General features: G+C 46.2%; 1 protein-coding gene across 2 annotated transcripts in view; it reads right to left on the reverse strand.

Annotated features, from left to right (window-relative positions):
- Nucleotides 1–1,835: 1,835 nt before the first annotated feature.
- Nucleotides 1,836–20,186, reverse strand: part of LOC106603251 (protocadherin alpha-C2) — a 48,073-nt gene continuing 29,722 nt past the window's right edge. The window contains exons 1-4 of one of the 2 annotated variants that reach the window (XM_014196648.2): nt 16,424–19,351; nt 13,184–13,242; nt 7,452–7,537; nt 1,836–3,440 (exon numbers count right to left, since the gene is read on the reverse strand). In XM_014196648.2, the coding sequence (XP_014052123.1) occupies nt 3,133–3,440; nt 7,452–7,537; nt 13,184–13,242; nt 16,424–18,961 (2,991 nt within the window). In that variant the 5' untranslated portion in view covers nt 18,962–19,351 and the 3' untranslated portion in view covers nt 1,836–3,132. Of the gene's footprint in view, nt 3,441–7,451; nt 7,538–13,183; nt 13,243–16,423; nt 19,352–20,186 lie in introns of those variants that run through there. The other variant, XM_045717000.1, reaches the window with a different exon arrangement.

A 20,186-nucleotide genomic window follows, 5' to 3' on the forward strand; every position in this document is an offset into this window, starting at 1 on the left:
TGTAACTAGTGGAATGGACGGCAACTTGTCCCCAAACTGAACTAGAATTCTGGAGTGGTAGGAAGCTTGTTATTTCAGTACCAAGGCTTGGTTAAAGCTAACAAAAACGGTGTGTGTGTGTCTTATACAGGATAACACTGTTGCTGTGTTTAAGGAGGAACACGTCATCTGAAGTTAAGAGGTCTCCTGGACATGGTGATCGGAGGAAGGAGGAGTAACGCTAGAGGGGTTAACAGAGAAGGCGTGCGAGCGAATCCTACAAGCACCAATGACGGCAAGGTAAGGGGGCGGAGCTTTAAGAACTATTGAGCATTGACTATTGAACATTCAATGACTGAAGCTGGGGGATCAGACTTGAACAGAAAGGAAGCAACATGCAACGTTCCTGCCATTTAAACTCAGCAAAAAAATAAACAGACCTTTTTCAGGACCATGTCCTTCAAAGATAATTCATAAAAATCCAAACAACTTCACAGATCTTCATTGTAAAGGGTTTAAACACTGTTTCCCATGCTTGTTCAATGAACCATAAACAATTAATGAACATGTACCTGTGGAACGGTCGTTAAGACACTAACAGCTTACGGACGGTAGGCAGTTAAGGTCACAGTTATGAAAACTTAGGACACTAAAGAGGCTTTTCTACTGACTCTGAAAAATGACTCTGAAAAATGCCTTAGGCATGCTGCAAGGAGGCATGAGGACTGCAGATGTGGCCAGGTTAATAAATTGCAATGTCCGTACTGTGAGACGCCTAAGACAGCGCTACAGGGAGACAGGACGGACAGCTGATCGTCCTCGCAGTGGCAGACCACGTGTAACAACACCTGCACAGGATCGGTACATCCGAACATCACACCTGCGGGACAGGTATAGGATGGCAACAACAACTGCCCGAGCTACACCAGGAACGTACAATCCCTCCATCAGTGCTCAGACTGTCCGCAATAGGCTGAGAGAGGCTGGACTGAGGGCTTGTAGGCCTGTTGTAAGGCAGGTCCTCACCAGACATCACCAGCAACAACGTCGCCCATAGGCACAAACCCACCGTCGCTGGACCAGACAGGAGTGGCAAATAGTGCTCTTCACTGACGAGTCGCAGTTTTGTCTCACCAGGGGTGATGGTCGGATTTGTGTTTATCCTCGAAGGAATGAGCGTTAAACCGAGGCCTGTACTCTGGAGCGGGATCGATTTGGAGGTGGAGGGTCCGTCATGGTCTGGGGCGGTGTGTCACAGCATCATCGGACTGAGCTTGTTGTCATTGCAGGCAATCTCAAAGCTGTGCGTTACAGGGAAGACATCCTCCTCCCTCATGTGGTACACTTCCTGCAAGCTCATCCTGACATGACCCTCCAGCATGACAATGCCACCAGCCATACTGCTCGTTCTGTGCGTGATTTCCTGCAAGACAGGAATGTCAGTGTTATGCCATTGCTAGCAAAGACCACTGATCTCAATCCCATTGAGCACATCTGGGACCTGTTGGATCGGAGGGTGAGGGCTAGGGCCATTCCCCCCAGAAATGTCTGGGAACTTGCAGGTGCCTTGGTGGAAGAGTGGGGAAACATCTCACAGCAAGAACTGGCAAATCTGGTGCAGTTCATGAGGAGGAGATGCACTGCAGTACTTAATGCAGCTGGTGGCCACACCAGATACTGACTGTTACTTTTGATTTTGACCCCCCCTTTGTTCAGGGACACATTATTCAATTTCTGTTAGTCACATGTCTGTGGAACTTGCTCAGCTTATGTCTCAGTTGTTGAATCTTGTTATGTTCATACAAATAGTTACACATGTTAAGTTTGCTGAAAATAAACGCAGTTGACAGTGAGAGGACGTTTCTTTTTTTGCTGAGTTTATTACACATCCATAGCAAACAGGCCACTGCTATGCCTCAGCCTTTTGGCTGGGTTAGAGATCTATAGTATCCAGAGAGGTGTGTGCATGGCGGCCCTGACTGTCTAGTGTGAGCGTATGTGTGGTAGTTGTTGTGGCCTGACTGTCTAGTGTGAGCGCATGTGTGGTAGTTATTGTGGCCTGACTGTCTAGTGTGAGCGTATGTGTGGTAGTTATTGTGGCCTGACTGTCTAGTGTGAGCGTATGTGTGGTAGTTATTGTGGCCTGACTGTCTAGTGTGAGCGTATGTGTGGTAGTTATTGTGGTTGTGTGTTGCACACTGTGGGTTCAAGGCCCCACTGACCTGTTGTCTGTTCTAGGTGAGGAGATGGGGGCCAGGTACTTCGCCCCTGCCCTTTGCTGCCAACAGTGCCAACAGTGCCAGGTATGAAACACCCCGGCTTCAGCACGCACTGAAAATAACCTGGGCAGTCTAATCCAGCCTTCAATCTCGGCCAGCACTAATCTCAACCCATTCTAATCTCACACAGCTCACCGTACACTACATACACAGATGTCAGGTGTCTTGTTTGGGTCACTTTCTCTTTTTTATATTTTGTATAAAATAACTATTGTGTATTCCTTTTTTTCACAAGGCCTCCATGTTATTGGAGAAGAGAGCCTCTGTTTCACTCTTTGTCCGATTGAGCTCCTCCTCTCCCCCTTCAATCAGGAGAGCAGAGGAGACAGGGGGCGGAGTAAAGACAGAGATGCCAACATGGGGCCAGAAGGGCCAGGGAAGAGCATCCTATTTCAGGCCAGTTTGTGGAGGTGGCTGGCAGGACTGTAACACTAGTCATAGCAATGGCATTAAAATGGTGTGTGAGATTTCTCTCACATATTGCATTTTATAGATGAAAGAGTGGGGCAGGAAAAGTTGAGTACATAATCGTCATTGTAGAAAGGTTCTTCTAATCAAATGTATTTTTGTTTGATTAGAAACAGTATTTTCTTTCAGCAAATGTCTGGCTAATGACAGCCTATTAAATCCCATATGAAGCCTGTTTAATAGCCAGAGGTATGGAAGCCTCGGAGGGTCAACCTGGCAGAGGCTACAATTGGCTTTTTCATTGAGATAGGCCTCTGCTAATGGGGACATGGCTGGGCAGACTTAACTATGCAAACACACCACAGGGAGGCTCTCCTGCTTCTAAAATATACACTTGGCTTTTTGTCTTGCATCTGTTATTTGGACTTTAGTTGGTAGCTCTGTTTTAATATCTCCCCTTTCTCCTCTACTCGTCCACATCCTCCTTCCCCTTGTCTTTCTTGTCTTTCTTGTCCTTCTTCTTCTTTTTCTTCTTCTTGGCATCCTCCTTCTTGCCGAAGGTGATGAAGTCGCTCTTGTCATCCTCTCCTCCCGGGCCCTGGCGGATAGAGATGATGGCGGGGGAGCCGGGGATGATGAAGGCTTCAGGCGGGATCTCTCCGGGCCTCAGGACCTGAGGGGGGCCGTAGCCTGGGCCAGGCCCGTAACGGAAGTGCCAGCTGTTACTGTCGATGCCAGCTCCAACCGGAGGGGACAGCTCGCCCCCCTCACCATCTACAAGAGAGGAAGAGAAGAGACAGAGATAGAAGAAGGGAGAGAGAAACACAAAGGGATGAGCTATGTCATCTTTATCATCTTCGTCAACATTATTTTCATCCTCACAGTGAGATTCTGAAAACACCAGCAAATTCCACCACACATAAATTGAGCCTTATTCAGTTTCCTATTTCTGGCTGAGGTAAAGTATTACCACATCTGTAATACAGCACAGATAAGCAAAACGTCTAAGTTAGAGCCAGAGGCACACCGATAAACTGACGAGGGGGAAACGGATTGCAGGGAGTTGGAACTTTATCAGCCAGTGGTGTTGCTGAGAACACACGGGTAGACTAGAAAGACCTTTAACGGCATAGAGGGATGTTTAACTCTGTGACGTGATGGGAATTAGCATGTAAGGACGACAGGAAGTGTGAAAACCCAGCACTAACCTAATCCTACTCTCACAAGGACTCGACACAGTAGTGGCGAGAGGGAGAAATCTCATACAATATTCAAGCATGAATGTGACAGAGAGAGAGAGAGAGAGAGAGAGAGAGAGAGAGAGAGAGAGAAGCAGGGCGAGAGGATGAGACAATGAAAGACCAAAAGAGCCTGGAGAGAGTGAACTGCAGTACTAAGAGAACATGAGACAATTCTCCTATCATATAGGATGCAGTATAATGGAAGATATGAACGAGATGTAAATACAATCAGCAAGCAAGAGACAGAGAGGCATGGGAAGGGATAGAACGCTTGAGGTGAGGAACGATGCAGAAAAATACAACTAAAGGGGAAAAGGACAAACAGAGAGTGATGTGATGTTGTCTGTACTCAGCAGACACAGTGCTCTCAGCCCACACCAACTTCTCTGGGCTCTGACCTACTTTTTTCCTGTGTTTTATTTAGATCAAACTCAGGCCCTGAAAATAGATTGTTTGTTTTTCATTTGTAGGTTAATCGTGAAATGGCTGGAGTTCCTAATTCAAGTGTGCGTGTCCGCGCGTGTGATGACTGTAGCATGCAAACAATACACGAGTGCTCAGCTATAAAGTACATCAAATGGCACCAACACACAGACCCACGCTTCAGCCCTTTACGTTCTTCAGCATTTTGGGTTCACAAGGGCTTGATAGAGCCAATCTGACTGAAAAGAATGCAGCCGTAACATTTACTTCATAGTAGAAACTGAATGAAACATCTGTGTCTGGTCAGTGTGGTGGAAGCTGATCAGTTCAGGACACTGTTATTACAGTACAACACTATTACTGCACCTGAAGTACACTGTTTTCCTCAAGCCCACTGTGATTATGTTAGTGGAGGGTAGCCTGTATTGCTCCTAGACTTGATCAACATCATTTTGAGTGTGTTGATTCTTTTCTCAAAGCAGGCCAGTTGAGTTCGCCCCTGGAGGGGTACAAGCGTGGGTTCATAGAATGATCTAATATGTACCTATTGAAAGAGACCAACAAACAGATCTACACCTATTTCCTCTCTCTCTCTCTCTCTCTCTCTCTCTCTCTCTCTCTCTCTCTCTCTCTCTCTCCCTCTCCCTCTCCCTCTCCCTCTCTCTCTCTCTCTCTCTCTCTCCCTCCTCTCCCTCTCTCTCCTGCATATCTACATAAGAGTGCTGTTTCAATTTGCAGAACGTTACCCTGTCGAAGATGTGGCAGAGTCGTTTGGAAGTCTGATTCTCAGCGGGGTCTATGCGGGAGCAGGCCTGACATGCTCTGCATGTACAGTGACTTTGTATCTCCAGTATTATGGAGGCTTATTTGGAGCTCTTCCCTGATCACAGCCAATTTCCCCCCTCTGCAAAGATCATATTAGAAAGGCACACACTGTGGTTGCTGGTAAGCAGGTTACTACAGCTCTCTGTAACGAGGTTGCCATGGTACCCAGCTGTCTGGGGTGGTTCTAGCCTCGTTTCAGTGTCCTACATTCTAAGTCCATTATCCCTGGTCCAATCTGGGTTACTCTCAACCCATTCTTCTTCTTTCCGGCCTACAAACATGCAACCCAATTTATGGATCATGCGTTAGATTAAGGTTTGTGAATATGAGTGCGTGTGCATGCTGTGTGTGTTTTCTTCTTCTATGCTATTCTATTCTGTGTGTGTGTGTGTGTGGTGTCGCACCATTCTTCATGAATACATCTTTCTCCATCTTGAAAGCTCACTGTACTGTATATCCTTCTTCCTTTTCTACCTCCATTTCCATTCCTCTCCATCTCTGACTACCCTCTCTTTCCTCTGTTAACACCTATCCTTCTCTACTCATCTCTCCATTTCTCTCCCCCTCCCTCTCTGTTTCTCTCTCATCGTCTAAATCCTCCATTCAGGGTATGAATGGTTGCTGTGGAAACTGCCTTCGCCCACTCCCTGCTGATGGAGGGTGGTGCTGCTGCAGCAATCTCTCAGTTAGACAGCGTTACCCAGCAACAAGTCACATGGCGTTCCCTAGCAACAACGCTACCGCAGGGCCCTGCCAATCCTGAACCTCTTTCCTTCTCCAAACCCCCATACCTCTCCTTCCTTTACCATGCTTCTTATCGTTCTCGCTCTTTCATCCTCTCCCAAATGACTCAGAATTCCACTAGCACCCTAAACATCACGGCCGTCTTGCCATGCCTTATTCAACACCCTCTCTATCTACCTCTGTGTCTGGTCTTCATCCAACAGTGCCCCCTCCCCCTCCATCTCCAGGTAACTCAAATGAATCACAGTGAGGAAGTATACTCTCCATTTGAGGTGCAATATGTATACCGTTGCAATATACTGAACCTATGTATTCTTTCTTTTACACTTTCAAACCTACTTGATACAACATTTTGAAACAAAGCCAATTGTGCTTCATGCGTCTAAGCCATAAGGCTGCACTCACTTCCCTTATTATGAAAACAGTCTGACCCTGCAACATACTAGCCTGTAGCACTAAGAACCTCCTAACCCTGCATGAGATTCCTCTCTGCACTGAGCCACTCCTGATGAGCTCCCAGGACACTCTGCATGTCCGCTGCCTCCACCGCGTATTGGAATCTCTGGCAGACCATAGACTGAAGGTTTTCCATACGCTGCAAAGGAACTGCAGCCAGGTAGAACAAATCAATAGCTAGATCCCCTCTCTCCCTCTCTCAATCGCCCTACTCACTCTCACTCTCTTTCCCCCTCTAAATTCCTGTATGCACACACACACATACACACACACATACACACAGACACAGACACATTTCAGTCCGTCACAGTGATGATCAATTGCCCACCCAAGAGTTCTACACCTGTGCTCTAACTCCTGTAACTGGACAGCAAATCGATGAGTGCTCAGCTTGGGCTGGCTCGCAGTAGAGATGAGGCAGGCAGCTGACAGGAACATCAAACCACCGCCCAGGAATTCTGACAAACCCTCCGAACTTAACCACGGGAGCTTACCAGTCAACTGTGATCATGTCGTTCCTCTCTGGCTCTCTCTCTTGCTTTCTACTTTTCCCTCTCCTTCTCTTTTCATTTCAGTCAGATTCCCAAAATAATCTTCAAAGGCGATTGTTTTTGCTCTCTATCAGCTGAGATACTGTAAATGTATAAATGGCTATTAAATGCCTTACTGGATGCAATTGTCAAAATTGTTCTCGCAACTGGCTATTTTTAACTGGTGGCTCCCAACAACACTCCCACAACCAAGTTGTGCAGTTCACTTCACCTATCAAAGTCTGGCCAACAGCCCACATTTGGCCATCTTGAGAATTCCTCTCATTGGCTCTTTTATTTTGGCAGATTGTGTCGCTGTCTGTCATTGGCCCTCATCGGCCCTCATCTAGTCTTTCAAGCATGCTGCCCCTGGAGTCTCAGCGCTAATGCTTAACATTCCTCTGGCGGGGATTCTAAAAGGTCACCTGCGTGTTTCCCATCTGCCTTCCGTATTCCTACTTATCTGCTGTCATTTCACACCACTGTGTCTGCAGAGTGCCTCCAGCTGGCAGCAGAGAAACTCGGTGTACGTTTGACCCCCGCCCACCCTGGCCAACACGTCTCACCTGCAGCGCTGGACACTGTGGGCCAGTTCTGGACCAGCATCCCCTGGGCTCCCTGCATCACTGACGACTCCTCCATATGGACCGAGCTGGAACACAAAACACACATTCACATATGCTCATTAGATACATCAATATGTTCCCCTGTTGTATCAACATACTGGATCTGTATATTACCGAGCTGAAAGTAAAGTACAGCTTTGGTCATAGCATTTGAAAAGCAGCCAGCTGTGTGTACTGGCCCACCAGGTTGTTTTGAAAACTCAAATACAATAAGGTACATTACATTACATTACATTTAAGTCATTTAGCAGACGCTCTTATCCAGAGCGACTTACAAAATGGTGCATTCACCTTATGATATCCAGTGGAACAACCACTTTACAATAGTGCATCTAAATCTTTTAAGGGGGGGGTTAGAAGGATTACTTTATCCTATCCTAGGTATTCCTTAAAGAGGTGGGGTTTCAGGTGTCTCCGGAAGGTGGTGATTGACTCCACATAGCATACATTTAGTACATAGTACATAGCATTTGATTTGCCTAAAACCATTGACAACTGTGTGCTGTTTAATATTGAAAGTGTATTGTCTCTTTCCATTTCCCTTTTGATCTATTTTGTTGATTATGTCCCAAAATATTTTACATGTCAGCAATCAAGTTTTCAACATAGGTTACTTTCAACATACAGAAATCTGGCCCCTATCTTGAAAACTTGATTGCTGACATGCAAACATTTTGGGACTATATCAACAATGGACTAATGAAACAAATACCAAAATATAGTTTTTGCGTGGAGTTTTCATTTTAATGCAAAAATGTAAATCATATGCTTCAAGTGATGCATACTCAAAGAATGGTGGTCAAAATAAATTGTGACCTGAACTCCAATTATGACATCACCCTGGAAAATATTTGAATACAAGCTTAACTGGCAGCCCTTTGTGATGTCATGAATCTGAATATTCAGTCCTGAATTATGACATCTGATGGGAAAACTATGACAAAGGACTAAGTTGTTAGCCCATTGTGATGTCACCAATCAGAATGTTCAGTTCTGAGTTGTGACATCAGGCGGGAAAACTCACAAAAGACTGAGTTGGTAGCATATTCATAGGTTGCACTTCAGTCACTCGGTCGTGTCATGCCATTGTTAGGAACGTTCTCAAGCCTCCCTCTATCGACGGTGCCATACTGGTGCCCTAAAGTGGTGATAAACCCAGTCATTCTGGATGGAGTCTAAATACTGTTTCGTCTAAATTACACTATAGTGCCTGGAAATACAATGACTGTCACGACTTCCGCCAAAGTTGGTCCCTCTCCTTGTTCGGGCGGCGCTCGGCGGTCAGCGACGCCGGTCTTCTAGCCATCATCGATCCACTTTTCATTTTCCATTTGTTTTGTCTTGTCTTCCCACACAACTTGTTTCAATTCCATCATTACATGTTGTGTATTTAACCCTCTGTTTCCCCCCCATGTCCTTGTCCGGAATTATTTATTGTAAGTGCTTGTGCACGTTATTCTGGTGTGCGACGGGTTTTGTACCCATTGTATTTATTGTTCTGTTTACGCTGATTTTTATTATTAAACTGCGCCGTTGGAAACACAGTTTTGCTCTCCTGCGCCTGACTTCTCTGCCGCCAGTACGCACCCCTTACAATGACATTGCTAAAGTTGTCAAATAATTAGTAGGAAATAACTTTGCCAGCATTTTCATGTTGTCAAATTTACTTTAGACAGATGGAGATGTTGTCATTAGCTAGCAAAGTTTGGCAAAAATAACTAGCAATGATAACGTTAGCTAGCTAAAATCCCTTGGCCTCTCATCAATCTTAGTTAGCTAGCTAACGTTATACTGCATCTAAAGTCAATCTGGTGACATCAAAATTATGACTAAAGGTTTTCCTACAAATGATTTGCCTCCTTTTGAATGTCATTGTATTTCCAAGCCACTGTAATGCACTTTGGACTAAATCTTCATCAGCGCTCATTGCTGATGAACGTTCAAAACAATATTGTGATGAAACATGCAACCCATGAATAGGTTGTTATCAATAAAACATCACAAAACGGTGCATAGTGTTCAATTTGGCTGCTCGGGGACAATGAGACCCTCAGCTCTGCTAAAACCATTTACAACTATCTGCCGTTTTCAAGGGATTGTTAAATAAATGTTAGAACTATTGGATGTAATATCACCTCTTGAAGAGCCTAGTCAGAACTACACATTTCAGATTATTCCGTGCAAAACAACTGGGCACATTTAGCTCTATCATCAGAGTTATACAGCAGTAACTGCATGTATTTACAGATAAGTGAGGGTAACCTATCTATTTGGCATGTATCTAAGCACACAATGTGTCATTTAGCTTGCTTCATCAGAGATTAGGCTTTTGGAAAGAGCTTGAAATCGGCAAGTCCTCTTCCTGGTAAAGTTGTCAGTCGGACAACTGTCATCACCACTATAGATGGCAAGCAAATAAAGCCATCTAGTTTATCCCCTGAAAGTCAGCATTTTAACTAGCCGTATTGATGTAGTCTGTAATTAGCTATGCTTAGCTAGCCAATTTGACATGATCCATCAATCAATTTAGCAAATCATGTCTATCAGAAGCAACCATGATTAAACACTCGTAAAAACAATGTTGAAAAGGGGATAATGTTATTTTACTTGGCTAGGTAGGCCTACGCTGGTTAGGTCTACTTATCACTATGTTTAAGCAACTGTACAAAGTGTCTACCGGTAGCTTGCAAAGTAAACATGATCAGCTACCAGCATATCCGCAAAATGCGCCCTTCTGCTGCTTGACAGGTAGAGTCCACAAAGGATGGGAAATGAACCTAAACCACTCATACTGGTCAGGTACAGGTCACTTTTGTTCTATATCACTAAAATATCCACTTCAAGGTGGCCAATATTGAGAAATATCGTGAGGCTACCCTCACTTATCTGAAATTACATGATCAATTGATGTTTACTGATCATGAAAAGCATGAAAAGCATGCAGTTACTGCTGTATAACTCTGATGATAGAGCTAAATGTGCCCAGTTGTTTTGCACGGAATAATCTGAAATGTGTAGTTCTGACTAGGCTCTTCAAGAGGTGATGATATTACAACAAAATAGTTAACATTTATTTAAAATAACTGCACAATCAGTCACCCACTCACACACATACAGTGGATGTACACACACACTCCATCTTCTAAAGCTCTAATTATCCCTTCGAGGTTGACACCATGCTTTTAATCAGTACTATTTAGGAAAGCCCCGCAGCATTTCATTTGGTGGATGTTCCCAGTCTGTCTACTCACAGTTTGATGTGTATCTGGGAACGTGTGTGTGTGTGTGTGCCTGTGTGTAAGGTGCGTGCTAATATCTGTGCATACTGATGTGTCTCTGGTCTGTGTAAGCTGACACTCTGGCTTGCCTTGGGTTATTATGGTCTGTTTTGTACAACTTCCCCTCTGATCAGATGAGGAGGAGGCGGGAGAGAAGGACAGGAAAGAAAGGGAGAGATGGAGACAGAGATGGAGAGTGCAGGTGTGATGAGATTGAAAGACAGTTGTAAGAGATACAAATAGGGACAGGAGTGGGTGTGGTTACATAGGGGGAGGGGATTAGGGAATGAGACAGAGAGCGAGAGAGAGGGCGAGAGAGGGCGCGCGCAAGAGAGAGAGAGAGAGAGAGAGAGAGAGAAGGAGAGATGCAGTAGTGAGAGGAATGGTAAGCAGAAGAAAACAGAACAGCCATACATTCTACTCCAAATTCCTTACCATCTCCATTTCTACATCAAGCCTTGTCAAAAAGTAATGGGGAAAAAGTATTCACTGTTTGTTACAACTAACTGCACTACTCAACCATTCACTATCCCCACCACATCTAATGCACACAAACCTGAGGGCATTTATGACTCACAGATGCATTCAGGACTGCATTAACTTTCTTGGCATAAAAACACAGACACACATAAACATGCCCCCTTCTCCCTATACATTCATAATGAATGTAAGGATTGTAGACTTGCAGAGGAGCAGCTAGCCCTGACTGCAGACTCTGCAATGCAGCACACAGCTGCATTGCAGAGACTTGACTCGGACTTGCCTGTCTTGACTTGGGACTTGACTTGGGACTTGAGTGCTAAGACTTGAGACTTACTTGTGACTTGTAAAACAAGGACTTGGTCCCACCTCTGGCACAGAGTGTGTACTATGCTCTCTCAGCCATATGAACTATATGTAATTCTGCCCTCTGCAGCAATACACATCATCCAGGGAGGGATGTGGGCTTCAGCCTGTAGAACCGTTTATATTGGGTTGGGTGATGCTGAGTTAGAGTCTGTTTGGTGAGGGATATGAGCTGAGGGGTGCTGACTGAGTGTGTGTGTGTGTGTGTGTGGGGGGGGGGCAGAATGGTGGGTCTGGAGGGTGTGTGTGGGTGTAGAATATGAAGGTGAGGGTTGTGTATTGGCTGTGTGCAATTAGTGGGGTAGGGGGTGTGAAGGTGAAGCATTTGAAAGCCTTGTTTCTGAAGTGTGCTATTGCGCTGCCATTTTAAACTCAGCTGCAGCAATGCCAAGATGGTGGATATGAATTATTAATGAGTCTGTCACCATGACATTATATCCAATTTCTCTGAACAACAGAGAAATCACCATTAAAAACACACCAGAAAACCAGACTCCAATGAGATACAACACAAAAGGAGAACCTGCACTCTTAGCATATGTAAAAATGGATGAATTATACACTCTTAGAAAAAAGGTGCTTGAGGTTTCTTCGGCTGTCACCACAGGAGAATCCTTTGAAGAACCAATTTTGGTTCCAGTTAGAACCCTTTTGTAGAACCCTTTCCACAGAGGGTTCTAAATGGAACCCAAAAGAGTTTTGCCTGGAAATAAAAAGGGTTCTACCTGGAACCAAATGGGTTATCATATGGGGACAGCAGCAGAACCCTTTTGGAACACTTTAATCTAAGAGTGTATGCAGGGGGAAACAGGGGGAAAGCTTGTGTATGTGAGTGTGTGAGTGTGTGTGTGTGTGTGTGTGTGTGTGTGTGTGTGTGTGTGTGTGTGTGTGTGTGTGTGTGTGTGTGTGTGTGTGTGTGTGTGTGTGTGTGAGTGATGATCTGAGGATGAGAAAGCTCCGAGTTCATCAGCCCGTTTGTCTTTCACGGTTCCTGGAATGAAGATGACCTATATACACTAAGGCAGAGGATAGGAGCAGGGCTACTGGGGCCTGGCTGGAACATCAGGGCTCTGCCCCTCTGTGTGTATGTGTGTTCCCCTTTGGGGTGGCTGACAAGACAGCCAGAGCACAGCTGGCCCAAACAGGGGGTTGAAGGGGTCAGACACATGTTGAGGAGCCACTAGTTGTGATGGTAGCTGTTGCTCATCTGATCTGAGAGCTGTCTGTGGTCATGTTATGTTGTCTGCAGAATGCAGTAGTCCGAGAGTGGCTGCCTCTCAGTCTTTGTTGTGCAGGCATGCATGGTGACTCCAGACTTAAAGAGCTATAAAATGGAGGTAACATTTCCTACATGTTGGTCACATACTGTGGCAATATTCCTCCAAGCAATTGTTAATGTTTTGGTAAGGGGCAAGGGGCTATATACCAACTCAATGGAAGGTGTGGAATCATACCGGAGAGGTGATGTCCCTGATAACAGTGAGGTGGGGTGGGAATCTTTTTAAGAAGAGTTGAAATCACAAGAGGGCAAAAGAGTAAAGTGCTTACCTCTGCATCCCTGCCCTCAAAGAAGTGGAGTATCGCCAGTCAGCATTTGGGGCCTTCGGCTGGGGGGGGGGTGAAAGAAAGAGAGGTTAGTTTGATTTCATGCAGAGCGAGGCCAGATATAGTCTCATTAATTTATCATGGTACACATCCCAGCTCTGCATCCTGATTGGAGCACTGCAGTTCTGGAAGACTGCCATTACACACACACATACTATGGAAGCCGTTTGGGTCTTTGCGTGTCAAAAAAGATTCACGTCGCTTCAAATAAACTTGTTTACCAATCAGGACCTGAGTATGACTGCATGTCACATAAACATTTAACACGTTCATTAGGTTTTTACGTAGTTATTACACATTGATTACACTATCACTCCTATTCCAACGTCACAACGAGTCACCAGTACCTATGCTATGATGCTGGTAAAGTTTTGTCTCGCACACCTGCCGCTGCCTCACGAGCGCAGGTACACTTCCCCAAGCTCTGGACAGTGCTGGTCATAAAACAGCTAGCTAGATGATGGATGCAAACAATGTTCTTCCCCAAAAACATAGCAAAACGACATAATCTCTTTCAGTAGCTATAATTAACTAGCTAACTATCTACAGTGAGGGAAAAAAGTATTTGATCCCCTGCTGATTTTGTACGTTTGCCCACTGACAAAGAAATTATCAGTCTATAATTTTAATGGTAGGTTTATTTGAACAGTGAGATACAGAATAACAACAAAAAAATCCAGAAAACCGCATGTCAAAAATGTTATAAATTTTATAATTGTGTTATTTGAGGTGTCAAATGTAAAGCTTATTTGATGCGTCAAATAGTGTTATTTGACTTGTATCTCTTTTGACATGCAAAGACCCAAACGGTGTTACATAACACACATGCCCTTTCTCAAAGTAATGACTTTGAGAGACACACTGATACACTCTTAGATTCTCTGTATCTCTGTCTGTGTGATCGTTATTCTGCGAGAGGATTTGTGAGTGTGTGTGTATGAGTCAGTTTATCATAGTGTGTGTGTGTATGTAAATAAATCTGTCTAGTTCTGATCAGTGAGCTCAGAGCTCCAGGCAGCCTTGGTAAATGACTGCCTCATCAGTCAGACTGCAGCTGGGCTTTGGGATAATCCAATCAGGAAGAGCCCCTCTGTCACCAGGGAAACCACATCCTCCATCCCCTGCTCATGTTGGACTGGGGTTAAAGGGTTAAGGGCGGCTCTCCTAGGGCAGTCACACATTATTCAAGTTCATTGATGTTCTCCTCCCGAAAGCTGCTCCTTGTGGGCGTGAGTGCTTTGAATTGATCTCAATAATTAAAGCCTGCAGTTTAGTTTGCTGTCTACAAGGTTTAATGATTGTATGAAGGTTCATAATGGAGCTTCAGAACTTTGGATATGTACACAAATCATAACCACTGACATCAACATCATCAGAGCCTTAGACATCAGACCTGTGGGTAGGTTCCAGTGCTGTAGTAGTTTAAGCCTCAGCCCTGTTCAGGAGTCAGCAGGCGCCCCAGATAAAGAGCCTACATTGTTCATGTTTTAATCAGTTTAATTCTGAGGGGAGTATCTCCTTCTCTGAGACACAGCCTCTCTGAGCGAATCGAATTTGTGGGTCTGGGAAACAGTGGCTGGAGGTTAATTTCATTTCCACCGCCACTCTTATCTTGCCTCTGCTTATTGTTCCTACAGCACATTACTGACTGACTGACGGACTGTCTTGACCCATCCAGGACCACAACATAACCACCAAAACATCCAAATCAACCACTGTGGCCTCCAATCTACATTCTGACAACGTTAAGACAACGTTTTGACCATCAACCTATCCAGCCCCCAGAGCAGAGTGCTGAAACAGGAGAGCATCAGAGAGTACGCCAGCCAGCCCATTAGAGCACACAACCCACATGTCTGCTCGTTAGAGTAAACATGAGTTCACACCAATTCAACAGGGACAAAAATACAACAAACCATTAACAGACATTAAAACATGGCTAACACAACCCGAACGTCCATGGATTTAAAAAGACATAGCAGCTGAATAACCATTTACATACTCTCAGGAAGGTTAATTCCACGAGCTCTACTCTGTTATTCTTATGGAAATGAATTACACCTATTGGAAGTCTTACTGAGGTTAAACAAAAGCCCCATTCAGACCTCAAACCAGTGGTTCCTTGCAAAAAGAACATGTTTATCATCATTGCTGCTGCAGTTCTTAACATTCCAGCCTTGTGGTAAACATGTGCAGCGCCGCGTATTTGTCATTTCCTGTAGCACTCAGCCTTGACTCCTAAGCCATGCTCGAACATGAATGCCAACACTTTCCTACGGCTGCATAGTGCTGCAGTGGAAGAGGGTCTAGAGAGCTGAGACAGTAGAAAAGACTAACAGAGAGAAGTCTGAGTGAGGAGTCCCAGTGGCAGACTGGAGAGAAAAGACAGGAAGAGTAATACTGGGAGGATCTTTGGGTTACTGCAATTTAAGCCAACAGACTAAAGAAGGAAAAAACACAAATATATGCATGCACACACACACACACACACACACACACACACACACACACACACACACACAGAGAGAGAGAGATACTGTGCATCTGCATTTAAACTGGAGATATCACGGGCACAAAGCCTGACACTGTGAGATATGATGAAGTCAAACACACTTGGACAGAGAATGAGCCAGAGGTAGAGTCAAATTGACCTGCACTGACTGAATATTTGATGACAACATCAAAGTGAAGCACAAATCCCTGAATCATCAGAAATACAGCAGGACTCCAAAAAGTCTTCCAATCTGACACTAATGCAGTGTGAGCGCTGAGCTGGGTGGAGGAAGAAGCTACACTGTGCAACCAGGGAGAGGAACAAAGAAACACACAACCACTCACACTGGCCAGTCATCAAAGAAACATGTCAAAACTGACACTGTCTCAAGACGTACCAGCACAACAAAACTAGAATATGACAACAAAGCAAAAAATATGACAATGAACAACTTCAGCTAGAATGTAGAACTACCGAGCATCTAAAGCCCTTCATGTAACAGACAGAACCAAGAACAGTGGTATGACGGAATGCTAAAACACTCATTTAAGACAACCAGCACCAACACACAGTAATCAAAACATATTAAAGCCTAGTATGTAATCTGGAGAAGTGACAGATTGTGAGACTCTACTTCTGCTATGCCATGCACGACCTGTCTGTCATTTGATAGGTAAAAAATGACGCACCTCTGGACAGACTTGCAGTGAAGCGTCGGGCATGCTCAGTCTCCGTACAAATCCGCTTCCTCCCGTGAAGAAGCGCTCGGAACCCCAGGTGCCGCTGATGGGCCGGCCTGTGTTGTAGAACATGAAGGTGTCGCTTCCTGAGGTGGCCGTCAGGCAGGTCTTGTAGCAGTAGGTCTTGGTCATGGAGCCATTCCCACGCACCTCAATGTAGTGAGGCTCCACTTTGAGGTCTCTCCGCAGCGCCACATTGTTATTGGGTTGTCCCCCACCTCCACCACCACCTCCACCCCCAGAACCACCTACTGTGCTGTTGCTCCCGCCATCAGGGGGGGTCTTCTGGGACACACAGCAGGGGGAGCAGGAGCCAGGCTGGGTGCAGTAAGCATGGCAGCGCACGATGGCCAGCACCACCACGGTCACCAGGAACACAAAGGTGGTGGCGCTCAGGGCCACGATCAGGTAGAGGGTCACGTTGGAGAAGAGCAGGGTGCTGTGGGGCCGGATGACCCTCTTGGGGTCAGGGGTCACTTTGGGTGGCACCTCCATGACGGCCACATTGACGGTGGCGGTGGAGGAGAGAGGAGGCTGGCCGTGGTCTCTCACCAGTACAGTCAGGCTGAAGGAGGTGGAGTTGTCCTCCAGGACCCTGCGAGTGGTGCGGATCTCCCCTGTGTGTTCATGCACCTTGAACAGGTCCAAGTCTGTGGACTGATCCAACACATAGATCAGCCAGGCGTTGGGACCCGCGTCTGCGTCGTACGCCACCACCTTGGTCACCAGGACGCCAGCTTCGGCGTTCTTCAGCACCGTCTCTATAGAGCGTGTGCCGTTGCCTGGGGGCTTGACGATCTCAGGCACGTGGTCGTTCTGGTCCATGATGTAGATGTAGACAGTGGCCACCCGGCTGAGGGGCGGGATGCCCCCGTCCTGAGCTTTGACCTGGAAGTGGAACTCCCTGAGTGACTCATAGTCAAAGGCGCGCAGGGCGTATGCCTCTCCCGTGTCGGCCTTCACAGAGACATAGGAGGTGACGGGGATACCGTGGTTGTTGTCATTGAGGACGGTGTAGGTGATGCGTGCGTTCTCGTTGACATCGGAGTCCTGGGCCTTCACGGTGCACAGCGAGGCCCCGGGGGCATTGTTCTCAGTCACATAGACCGTATAGGAGGTCTGCTCGAAGCGCGGCGGGTTGTCATTCACATCAGCCACATCCACCTGTATGGTCTTCTGGGAGGAGAGGGGTGGGGTGCCACCGTCAGTGGCGCTAAGGGTGACATTGTAGGCAGCGGTGGTCTCACGGTCCAGGAAGGCGGAGGTGACCAGGGTGTAGTAGTTTCTGAAGGACTTGATCTTGAAGGGCAGGCCCGGCGGTATCTCCAGGTTCACCTGTTTGTTGGCACCAGAGTCCCGATCTGTGACACTGATCAGGGCCACCACGGTGTCAGCCCGGGCATCCTCCCTCACTGGGCTGGAGAGAGAGGACAGGACTATCTCTGGGACGTTGTCATTCACATCCACCACCTCCACCACCACCTTACAGTGGGCTGCCACAGCACCAGGGCCTTTATCCATGGCCTGGATGTACATCTCATAAGAGTTGGTTTCTTCGTAGTCCACAATCCTCCTCACTCTGATCTCTCCCGTGTTGCTGTCCATGCTGAACATCTGTCTGACTCTCTCAGGAGTGTAGCTGCTGAAAGAGTAATACACCTCCCCATTGGTACCCTCGTCATGGTCTGTGGCGTTCAATTTGATGACCAGTGTGTCTTTTGGTGAGTTTTCTAACAATTTGACTTTGTACATTGAGCTGTCAAATACAGGATCGTTGTCATTGGTGTCCAGGACTCGCACATTAATTAGAGCTGAACCGGTTTTTGCTGGTGTTCCGCCATCTGCAGCAGTCAGAATGAATTGGTGGTAAGGCGCCAGCTCACGGTCAAGGGGCTTTTTGAGCACGAGCTCAATGTTCTTGCTGTTGAGGGAGGGCTTGTTGGAATCAAGTGCGAAGTGTTCGTTTGGGCTGAGTCGATACAGACGAACGGAATTGGATCCCACATCCGGATCCAGGGCGTTCTCAATGGGGAAACGAGACCCTGGTAAAGCCGATTCTGCAATTTCCAATTGATACTCGTCACTAGGGAACTGCGGCGCATTGTCATTCGCATCCACAATCTCCACCTCGACATTGTGCACCTCGGATGGGTTTTCAACAAGCACCTCTAAATGTATAAGACAGGTGCTGCTCAAATCACACAGCGTCTCTCTGTCGATTCTTTCATTGACAAGTAATTTCCCATTTTGGGGATTGACATCCACATACCGTTTTCCACTGGTGGTTACCTTTATCTTTCGATTGGAGAGCTTTCGAATATCCAACCCCAAGTCCTGCACAAGATCCCCCACCTCCGCTCCATTTTCTACTTCCTCCTGAATAGAGTACCGTAGTTGTCCAAGTGAAAGGCCACACAATAAGAAAAATGCAACAAAAGAAAGAGCCACATTGTTTCCTATACAGCTACATATCCCCATAACAGCCATTGCCAGCTCATGGGATCCGCAGACGGATTAAATACTGCTTTCCGCCTTTTTAGCTTGCAATACCTCGCCTCGCACCACCGCATTAAAATAGGCTAATTCGTTCCCCGTTAGGTGCAGGAGGAACGGCACATCCATTCCGTTATCTGTTTGAGTGGATACTTCTCTAATGCATCCATGTTTCTTTTGTCCGTGCTGCCTTTTTTTCTCTCCTCTGCACGCGGCTGGCGGGTGTGTTTCCCTGCCACTGGTGCTCGGTATCGCCCTCTCTCTCGCTCTCTCTCTCTCTCCTCTTCCCCAATGGTGCAACCACCCCCCTCCCCATCCATTTATCCCCGTCTCTCTCTCAATCCACTTCTTAGTGTGATGGTGTCGGGACAGAGTGTCGGGGGGAGGGACCGTGTGCTTAAAGACCGCTGGCTGGATGGATTTCAGCACCTTAAGAAAAGGAACAGCGACTGGATACAACCCCACCAAATCCGCCGCCTTAGATTGGTTTTATTTACGGCCATTTACTGTGTTTGTGCCATTGTATTGTGTAACTACTGCAATACATCACTCGTTTAAATGGAGATGGAAAACCTACACAGCTGTATGGTTGAAAATTAAATGATTAATGTGGTTGCTCATAATACAGGCTTGCCCCACCAATTATTCCCGAGCCCCTTTTTATCATTATACCAAATGTGCAATTACCCGATGCTGCGAAGCAAAACCCTGCGCTCAAATTGTACAACAGGTATCTCAAACGAGGCACGTTCTGGGGACTGTAATTGCCTGACCTTTGTTTGAATTGAAACGTCATGGCGGCTTCCCCTAAAGCGGCTCTCATATTAGGTCTCTGCTCTGCTATCGCGCACCCTACACCTCCACATTTTGGCAGGGAACATAACCGAAGCAGATCGCCCTGACATCCACAACCTTCTCTAGCACAAGGATCGCTGCTGTCAGTGCTCGACCCCAGAGTGTCAGCTCAAATAATCACATCTAAAACGCCCGCGGTGTCTCCAATAAGCCCGACTTCTCTTCCCCTCTGTTTCACCACTCTGCACGCAGTACTAGGCAACCCCTGATTTTCTTCATCATCATCATCCTAATTACCAGCACCATCACTTTTACCATCACCATAATCCTCTTTATCGTGCACATCATCCTCTTCATGATGCGCACCCACATCATCATGGTCTTCATCAGCATGATTGTCATCATCCTCATCATTGTCAACATG

Source organism: Salmo salar, chromosome ssa04, assembly GCF_905237065.1.
Source record: "Salmo salar chromosome ssa04, Ssal_v3.1, whole genome shotgun sequence".
In the NCBI taxonomy this organism is placed as follows: Eukaryota; Metazoa; Chordata; class Actinopteri; order Salmoniformes; family Salmonidae; genus Salmo; species Salmo salar.